This window comes from Cebus imitator, unplaced genomic scaffold, assembly GCF_001604975.1.
Source record: "Cebus imitator isolate Cc_AM_T3 unplaced genomic scaffold, Cebus_imitator-1.0 Scaffold521, whole genome shotgun sequence".
NCBI classification, from domain to species: Eukaryota; Metazoa; Chordata; class Mammalia; order Primates; family Cebidae; genus Cebus; species Cebus imitator.
The window spans coordinates 1,046,390-1,056,531 of record NW_016107836.1 but is presented as its reverse complement, the minus strand read 5'-3'; the positions used below and the strand labels follow the sequence as shown (position 1 = coordinate 1,056,531).

The 10,142-nt window shown below is 39.4% G+C and overlaps 1 protein-coding gene across 1 annotated transcript in view; it reads left to right on the top strand.

The window, feature by feature from the left end:
- Window positions 1–7,115, top strand: part of CSTF3 (cleavage stimulation factor subunit 3) — an 83,621-nt gene extending 76,506 nt beyond the window's left edge. Inside the window, exons 17-21 of the mRNA XM_017514251.2 lie at window positions 1,011–1,206; window positions 4,647–4,800; window positions 5,709–5,803; window positions 5,923–5,983; window positions 6,403–7,115. Of these exons, the coding sequence (XP_017369740.1) occupies window positions 1,011–1,206; window positions 4,647–4,800; window positions 5,709–5,803; window positions 5,923–5,983; window positions 6,403–6,605 (709 nt within the window). The 3' untranslated portion in view covers window positions 6,606–7,115. The remainder of the gene's footprint in view (window positions 1–1,010; window positions 1,207–4,646; window positions 4,801–5,708; window positions 5,804–5,922; window positions 5,984–6,402) is intronic.
- The last annotated feature ends 3,027 nt before the right edge of the window (window positions 7,116–10,142 follow it).

Genomic DNA, 10,142 nt, shown 5'->3' with positions numbered 1-10,142 from the left:
GCACCACTGCACTCCAGCCTGGGCGACAGTGCGAGACTCCGTCTCAAAAAGGAAAAGAAGAAAACCATATATATATATGGTTTTTCACCTCCCTTACTCAAAAGCAAAGACTCTTACATATTCAAAGTTTGTTTTACATATTATGTCTGTGATTTATGGTTTTGACTCTGTTTTGACTTACAGAGGAACAGCATTGTCAAGCAGTACAGTGGAAATTTTATAGTAAGGCTTTGGAGTCTTGGGTTCAGTATCCAGCTCAGCCAACTAGATGGCAAATTTCATAGCTATACCAAGCCTCACTTTCTTATAAACAATAATGTCTACCAGTGTAGGATTTTTGTGATAGCCACATATCTGGTATATAAGAGGCATTTAATATATTACTTTAGTACAAAGGTGCTTAGTGACATGTAAGTAGTCTCAGAGCATTAATTTTAGCTGTTAGAACGATGATGAGGTACCAGTTTGTCCCCAGTGATCCACATTAATGGGAAACAATAGAGTAATCATATTAGATTTTAGAATATATTTTTATTCATATATTAGATGAAGAATGTATTCTACATTATAATTCCTGCCATTTAAATAAAGTGATGAAGCCACATTATTCAGGAGAAATTAGAAATTTGTCTAGGTTCCTTTTCCAACTTCACCTAGAGTTTACCCTCTCTAAGGTAAGTCTCACATCTTGACCACAAAGAATAGGAAGCTATACTAAATAAGTAAAAACTCAAAAATGAGCTTAAATACACAAGTGATAGGTTTATAATTTGCTTTGAGATAAGCAAAAATAAGATGATGCAAATATGGCAAAATATTAGCAATATAGGTAGTGGTATATAGGCATTCATTATACTGTTCTATTTTTCTATAGTTTAAAACTCTTTATAATAAAAAATCACTTTTTATAACTTAAGGAGAAAAGGGAGAGCTTAAGGCATTTTTGTAAATGAACTCCCTGCCCTAAACCCAGAATAATTAAAGTATTGATTGTATTTCTTTTCTTACAGAGAAATCTGGGCCAGATTTCTAGCTTTTGAAAGTAATATTGGTGATCTAGCTAGTATACTCAAGGTGGAGAAAAGACGGTTTACGGCATTCAAAGAAGAGTATGAAGGCAAAGAAACGGCTTTACTAGTAGACAGATACAAGTTCATGGATTTATATCCTTGCTCTGCAAGTGAACTAAAAGCACTTGGTTATAAGGTATGTACTTAGGATCAAGATGTGTAGTGTCCTTACTTTCCAGTGGTTTAGAAGAGTTCATTGATAACCTGCACTCTAAATTCTGAAATGTGAATTAATCTAGTTTTAGAATAGATTTGCAGGAAGCAAGAAAAAAAGTTCAGAGATTTTCCTTGGATTTAGGAAATGCTGAGTGTTAAAGTCACTGAACAAATCAAAATGAAATGGGATTTAATACTTTATTCTGTCCCTGAAATTATCAGTGCCTTATATCTGGTGGGCAAGATGGAGGGGGTGTGGAGGGAAGAAAAACAAAAGAAAATCTGAATGTCATCTTAGGTATTACTTTTTTTCCTAATAGTTCTTATCAAATTGATAAATATGTTTTGACAGATCTTAAACCAAATGTAGTTCCTGTTGCATATTTTGTAAGATGTAATGAAGAAATATTACAGCTTGTTAAATCCATAAAGTTCCTTGAGGGATTTGTATTCTTAAAACGGCACTCCTTCAGTGGCCCTTAGAGGAATTAGCTCATCTATGAATGGAACTCTTCTGTAGAGACTGCTGATTCATAAGAAAATAAATCTGGCATCTGAACCTGTTCAGCCCACAGGGAGAGATTAATATATACAAAGCCCCAAAACAGCCCTTGCTGAGAAAACCACTGTTCTATCATTTCTTGATTTTTCTGTGACATGTAAACAAAGACTAAGATGGAAATTCACAGAGAAGTCCTCAGTTGAGCTCTTAAAGCCAGCCAGCATTAGGATGTTCCTGACCATCATTCTCCTTTTCCTCACTGCCCTCTTTTAGCCTGGGTCTTGCTCTTTATGATCCAGATAAAATGTTTTGAGAAAAACTATCCATAATTGATATTCAGATATTTTTGTTAATGGAAACTCTATTTCTGTGCCAGATGCAAATTCCTAGTATGAACCAAAGGATTACTGCTCAGGGATAAGTAGTTTCTGCTTCTAATTTTAACTACTTCTCAATGAATAGTCAAAGATATTTTACTACAGTAAATCCCCATTTAACATCATTGATATGTTCCTGGAAACTTTGACTTTAAGCAAAATGATATACAGCACATCCTCAAATAATGTTTTTGTGTTCAATGTGGTTTCGTTACAACCTTGCTAAGAAAAAAATTGGTTTTGCTATACATCATTTCTCTCTCTTTTTTTTTTTTTTTTGAGATGGTCTCTCTGTCTATCCAGCCCAGGCTGGAGTGCAATGGTGAGATCATGGCTTACTGCAGCCTCAACCTCCCTGGGCTCAGGTGATCTCCTGTTTCAGCCTCCCAAGTAGTTGGAATTACAGGTGAATGCCACCAAACGTGGCTACTTTTTGTATTTTTTTGTGGCGATGGGGTTTCACAATGTTGCCTGGGCTGGCCTCAGACTCCTATGCTTGAATTCCACTTGTCTTGACCTCCCAAAGTGCTGGGAGTACAGGAAGAGCCACCATACCTAGCCCATCATTTCTCTAAAAGTTATAGTTTCCTAGAACATATTAACAATGTTAAGTGAGGACTTACTGTACCTTGTGCAATCGCTAAAGGCTATTTCAACTTTTCCAAGATGAAAATGAAAATTAATGAAGTTAATGAAAATAAAGATCTGCCAGGCACAATGGCTCACGCCTATATCCCAGCACTCTGGGAGGCTGAGGCAGGCAGATCACTTGAGCCCAGGAGTTCAAGACCAGCCTGGGAAACATGATAAAATCCCATCTCTGCAAAAAAAAAAGAAAAATTAGCCAGGTATGGTGGCACCTGCCCGTGGTCCCAGCTATTTGGGAGGCTGAGGAGGGAAGTTGAGGCTACTTTAGTGAACCATGATCACACCACTGCACTCCTATCTGGGTGATGGAGTGAGACCCTGTCTTTTCGTAAAAGGTGAAAGATTTATATGATCTAAAGAAACCAGAGTATGACCCTGTCTTTAAAAAAAAAGGAAAGAAAGAAAGAAAGAAAGATCTTACTATTTTCAAGTTTTACTTGAAAATAGTGGCCGGGTGCAGTGGCTCACGCCTGTAATCCCAGCACTTGGGAAGTCTTGGCAGTTGGATCCCCTGAGGTCAGGAGTTTGAGATCAGCCTGGCCAACATGGTGAAACCTCATCTCTACTAAAATACAAAAATTAGCCAGGCATGGTGGTAGGCACCTGTAATCCCAGCTACTTGGGAGGCTGAGGCAGGAGAATTGCTTGAACCCAGGAGGCAGACATTGCAGTGAGCTGAGATCGTGCCACTGCACTCCAGCCTGGGTGACAGAGTGAGACTCTGTCTCAAAAAAACACGAAAATATTAAGTATTCAGGAGGTAGAACTACCTCCTGAATATGATGTTTTCCATCTTATATTACTACTCTTTTATTTTGGGGGGAAGGATTAATGTGCTTCTGTGTGTATGGTCAGTGGTATGGTGTGTATGCATGTGTGTGAGAGAGATTTTTAAAAAGTGATACCCAATGTGCCTACCATTTAGATTTGCTTATATAATTAATACCAGATGTCACCAACTGCATTTCAACAAATTTTGAGAAAGTGGAATGCTTTTTATCTCTTGATGGTGGCAAAAAGGGGTTCTTCTGGCTCTAGGTAGACTGAGTGACACTGGGTTGCCTGGAGCAGAGGAGCGCCTCTGGGACAGGGCCTCTGTTCACAGGTGTTGCTCTGTTCATTGTATTGCTCCCTTTGGCATATCTTTTCTTCGCCCTGGCAGGGCAATGCTGGTGTAGTGAAAAGAAGACTGGATGGATTTGAGGTCAGAGAGGTGTGGCCTCCCAATCCTCCTCTCTCTACTTCTTATTAGCTATGTGACCTGGGAAATATCAGAACCTTTGTGAGCTTTAGTCCCTTCTGTAAAATGGAGATGTTACTATTTGCCTCATCAAAGAGAGAATAAATGGCTAAAATTACCTGATGAATATTGTCTCTGCTCAATAAATTTTCCTTGTCCCCTGTAATAAATAGTACATTGGAAATAATTTTTCATTGCATTAGCAAAATCTTAAGCAGTGTGATGCCTTCACAAAGCAGAACATCACTTAATCCAGCTTCTTCATTTGATGAAACTAATGTTCAATTCTAGTGGAAGGGAGGTGTCAGAAGATCTAAAATCTTGTCTTTTCCCCCAAATTATGCTAGCCTCTCCCAGTCTCATGACTACACACAAAAGCTTTTATCTGTTCTACAAATGTCCTACCTGGCCACACTGAGTTTAATAACTTTTAACTTGTGTTGGGGTAAAGTTATAATACACTGAGTCTTAAAACCAAATAGCTTTCCTTGTTAATAATCTTTGCCGTCACTGAAGTCCTTGCTTATCTCTCTCCATTTTTTCTGTGGTTTTAACCCAGGTATTCACACTGTATCCTCAAGGTTATGAATTGCACGATTATTCTCTACTAGTCCCTTTTTCAGATTTAGGATTCTTCTGTTCTGCATTTTCAGGATGTCTCCCGTGCTAAGCTAGCAGCTATAATTCCAGACCCAGTTGTAGCTCCTTCTATAGTGCCTGTTCTGAAAGATGAAGTGGATAGAAAACCAGAATACCCTAAACCAGACACTCAGCAGATGATTCCATTTCAGCCACGACATTTAGCACGTAAGCCATGACTTTAGATCCAGTGCTGAGACCTCGATTTGTTTGTTGATTTAAATCCAAGGTGTGTGGGTAAAGTGACATGGCCTCTCAATTATGGGTTAATTATTAGACTTAGGGTCACTATGACAAGTAACTTAGCTTTAATCTTTGAACCAGATTAACTAAGAATGTCCTAAAAACAAAACTTCAATGATCCAGATTCCAGCAACCCATTTGGCAGTGATACTTGGTTTTCAGAAATGCTGCTATGGCCGGTCGCAGTGGCTCATGCCTATAATCCCAGCACTTTGGGAGGCTGAGGCGGGTGAATCACCTGAGGTCAGGAGTTCAAGACCAGCCTGGCCAACATGGTGAAACCTTGTCTCTACTAAAAATACAAACATTTTCTGGGGATGGTGGTGAGTGCCTGTAATCTCAGCTACTTGGGAGGCTGACACAGGAGAATTACTTAAACCCGGGAGGCAGAGGTTGCAGTGAGCCAAGATCGTGCCATTGCACTCCAGCTTGAGCAACAAGAGCCAAACTCCTTCTCAAGTTAGTAGCCTCTCTAGATTCTTTTTGAACAAGGCCCTTCTGATTAAATACGTTGTTGAATAATTGACTTGAAACAAGATTGCTGAACAAATGACTTGTGCAACTCAGAAACCGTCTTTGACAAAAACTGACTTTAGTTCAGCCCTGGCCTTGTACAAAGTCACTTGTCTACTTCTCTGCCTCCTAGTGGCCATGGCGTTGAGACAGCTGTCACTGTCTCACCCACTTTGGTTTGGTAAAGCACTAGAAGCATCTTAAATGTCCAGAACAAAGCCACGTAGACATGGAAGATCTTTATGTGCAAGTCACATTATTTTAGCTCTGTGTAGAAACTCTTCCATCCCACTTGATTCATACTTTTCTTTTTCTCACAGCTCCAGGCTTACATCCTGTACCTGGTGGAGTGTTCCCAGTACCCCCTGCAGCTGTTGTTTTAATGAAACTCCTCCCTCCTCCTATCTGTTTCCAGGTTTGTTTATTATTTTCATGGTAGATAATGGCTCTGTGGGTTACAGTAACTGTGTACATTTTACTGCTACTTTAACTTGTCAGATTACTGGGGATTAAAATTTATTCATGTCAAAATAGGGTCCCTTTGTACAAGTGGATGAACTGATGGAAATTTTCCGAAGATGCAAGATACCAAATAGTAAGTAACGGAAGCTCTGTTTCAGAGTGTCATTCCACACTGTTGTCTCATAGGCGGAGGACACTGTTATTCTTTGCCACTGAAGTTTACGAAAACAGCCAGCCAACTTGAAGTGCAATGAAACCCAGGAGTTACCCAAACCCTCTCTGGCAGAGAAAGGCTTATTCATATTGAATTCCACTAAGAAAAATGTCATAAAAGCTTTTCTCTTCATGTGAACATGCACTATCAGACTTGGCTTATGAAAATAACTTTATTAGTGCTTTTGTCTTTTTCTTTAATTATTTAGCATCAGTAGTACCATCCCATATTTTGCTACAATAGTAGGCTATGAAACGAACTATAACTATCCACAGCTGAACATACATATCCTTTCCTAGTGGAATATGTTTTTACATTTTGTTGTTTTGTTTTAATAGCTGTTGAGGAAGCTGTGAGGATCATTACTGGTGGGGCCCCAGAGCTAGCTGTAGAAGGTAACGGCCCAGTGGAAAGTAATGCAGTACTCACCAAGGCTGTCAAAAGGCCCAACGAGGATTCAGATGAAGATGAAGAAAAGGGAGCCGTTGTCCCGCCTGTTCATGATATTTACAGAGCACGGCAGCAGAAGCGGATTCGGTAGGGCTTAAACCGCCTCTGCAAGAAAACTCCTGTCCAGGATTCCCTTTTTGCCTCAAGTCGTATGTTTAAAAGAGACAACGCTTTGTTACAAGGTTCTTGGAAACAAAGTTATATTGTCATTGGTGCCTCTATCATATGGTTCTTGGGAAAAAACAAACCAACCTGTGTGAATTTTAGAATGTGGAACAGACCTATGCTCTAAGCAAAATTTAGGTTTTCAAAAATGTGAGAACAGTACAAAATGGCAGAACCACATTTTGTTCCCTCTTCAAGGGTGTCTTGTATGTGCCGCTTGAAGATTTGTGAGTTTTTCAACAGTTTTATTTTAAAAACTGGATGGCTTATGATTGTAAAGCATTTTATCACATTTTCTGAAAAACAATTGTTCTTGGTTTGCTTATGTAGAGTCCTGCCTTATTGTTTGTTTTTATTTATGGCAGAATGTATGAAATCTGTTTTGTAGTTTGAAATTTTAAATTCCTTTAAAAAATAAAAGGATTCAGAAACATCATGCTTCCTGTGCATCTTTCAGATTTTATTTATAATAACTACTTAGGTTATTTGTTCAATACCATTTAAAAATAAATGTCAGTACAAGGAAAAGTCATCTTGTATTTACTAAATGTAGGCTACATCACACACTCTTTCCTGGGTTTTTTTTTTTGTACTAACTAAAAACATTTTTAAGATGCAAATTAAACATTTTAAAAATCCTCAAATATGAATACATTTGCCCCCCAGTAAGTCTGAGACAGATTAAGATCCTGTTATCTTTTCTCTCTCTTGAAAGCAACCTAAGTGTGGAAATTCCTTTAACCACCTGCTGTCTTGTTCTCACATACAGTATCCCTTATCTGAAGTACTTGGGACCAGAAGTATTCAGGATTTTGGATTTGTTTCAATTTCAGAATATTTGCATCATACTTACCAGTTTACCATCCCTAATCCAAAAGTCCAAACTCCAAAAAACTCCACTGAGCATTTTCTTTGTGCATCATGTTGGCACCCAAAAAGTTTTAGATTTTGAAACACTTCGGATGTCAGATTTTCAGATTAGGGATACTCAACTTGTATATTTTCAAAGGTGCCCAGTGCTCAAGAACATTTATTCCCATGAGCTAAACGTAAATAGCATTAAGGAAAATGACATCTATTTAACTAAATTCTAATTACAGTGAACAAAAATTTGTCATGCAAATTAAGTCCAGAGAACTAGACTTTGCTCTTTGGTAACATTACTTCCTCTTCTCATTACTAGTTAAAAACTAAAAAGCAGGATGGAAACAAAAAGGAGGGGAGGAAGAGTCCTATGTTTATAAAGAAATGATCTTACATATTAGAAACAATTTAGACAGTTTAGAATTTGAATTCAGATGTGATTAAATAATCTGACATTTGAAATCAGCTGCAAATGTCCCATAAAAGTCTTACTTGTAAAAAGAGATTATCTTAATCATTTTCCCAGCACTTTGGGAGGCCAAAGCAGGTGGATCACAAGGTCAAGAGATTGAGACCATCCTGACCAACATGGTGAAACAAAAATAACAAAAATTAGCTGGGGGTGGTGGCGCATGCCTGTAGTCCCAGCTACTCGGGAGGCTGAGGCAGGAGAATAGGTTAAACCCAGGAGGTGGAGGTTGCAGTGAGCTGAGATCACGCCACTGCACTCCAGAGCCTAGTAACAAAGCAAGACTCCGTCTCAAAAAAAAAACTGGCTGGGCACAGTGTCTCATGCCTGTAATCCCAGCACTTTGAGACCTGAGGTCAGGAGTTCGAGACCAGCCTGACCAATATGGAGAAACCCCATCGTTACATTAGCTCAGCATGGTGGCACATGCCTATAATCCCAGCTACTTGGGAGGCTGAGGCAGGAGAATTGCTTGAACCCAGGAAGTGGAGGTTGCAGTGAACCAAGATTGTGCCATTGCACTCCATTCCAGCCTGGGCAATAAGAGCGAAACTGTCTCCCCACCCCAAAAAAACTTAAGACACAAGTAGGCCAGGGGTGGTGGCTCATGCCTGTAAATCCCAGGACTTTGAAAGGCAAAGGTGGGCAGATTACTTGAGGCCAGGAGTTCAAGACCAGCCTGGCCAACATAGTGAAACCCCATCTCTACTAAAAATACCAAAAAATTTAGATGAGTGTGGTAGTGCAAGTCTGTATTCCCAGCCTTTAATCACTTTATTAGTCCATTCCCGCATTGCTGTAAAGAAAGAACTGTGGCTGGGTAATTTATAAAGAAAAGAGGCTTAATTGGCTCATGGTTCTATAGGCTGTACAGATAGAATAGTGGCAGTTGCTTCTGGAGAAGCCTCAGGAAATGCATAATCATGGCAGAAGGTGAAGGGGAAGAGGAACATCTTACATGGCCAGAGCAGGATGAAGAGGAGGGGGCAGGTGCCACACACTTAAATAACCAGATTTCATGAGAACTTACTGCCATAAGAATAAAACCAAGGGGATGGTGCTAAACCATTCATAGGGACTCTGCCAATCACCTCCCACCAAGCCCCACCTCCAACACTGGGGATTACGGTTTGACATGAGATTTAGTGGGGACACAGATTCAAACTGTTATCGATCATTGGTTTTTTTTTTTTTTTTTTTGAGATGGAGTTTCGCTCTTGTTACCCAGGCTGGTGTGCAATGGCTCAATCTAGGCTCACCGCAACCTCCGCCTCCTGGGTTCAGGCAATTCTTCTGCCTCAGCCTCCTGAGTAGCTGGGATTACAGGCACGTGCCACCATGCCCAGCTAAGTTTTTGTATTTTTAGTAGAGACGGGGTTTCACCATGTTGACCAGGATGGTCTCAATCTCTTAACCTCGTGATCCACCCGCCTCGGTCTCCCAAAGTGCTGGGATTACAGGCGTGAGCCACCATGCCCAGCCTCATTGTTAAGGTTACTATGTATATGATAATTGTTCCTATTGCATTTATTTATAAGATTTTTTTTTGCCTAGAAATGATCAGCTCTTTGGGCATAACAAGGATTGTTTCTCAGTTGAAGAAAACATTTTCTAATGTTCTAATTGCTATAGATATGTAAGAATTTTTAGTTTTTAAGGTGATTCTACCTGAATATTTGATAATTCCTTTTGTTAAACAGTTCAACAAGCAGCATGATGTTAGAATCTGAACTTACCTTTGGGAATCTAATGTGCAGACTCATGGTACAGTCAGGCCTATACTTTGAAGGACTCAGATCAGTATTGCTGGACCCAGAGAAATTGCCAAAAGATATCCATATTTTTCCTGTTTATAAACGCAATGGCAGCATCTCCTCAAGATTCCAGAACTACACAAAAGTTTCAAGGACTATACATGTGTCCTTCCTAAACAAAAATTAATCAAACTCTGGCCTTTACCACTAAAATTCAAACAAGAGGTTGCGGCTAGGTGCGGTGGCTCACGCCGATAACCCCAGTGTTGGGATTCACTTGGGGTGGCTGGCAAAATATTAGGGAAAGTTAGAAGATTATAATCTCAAACTTTTTGGAAGGTCAAAGGGTTTTTTTTTTTTTTTTTTTTTTTTTTTT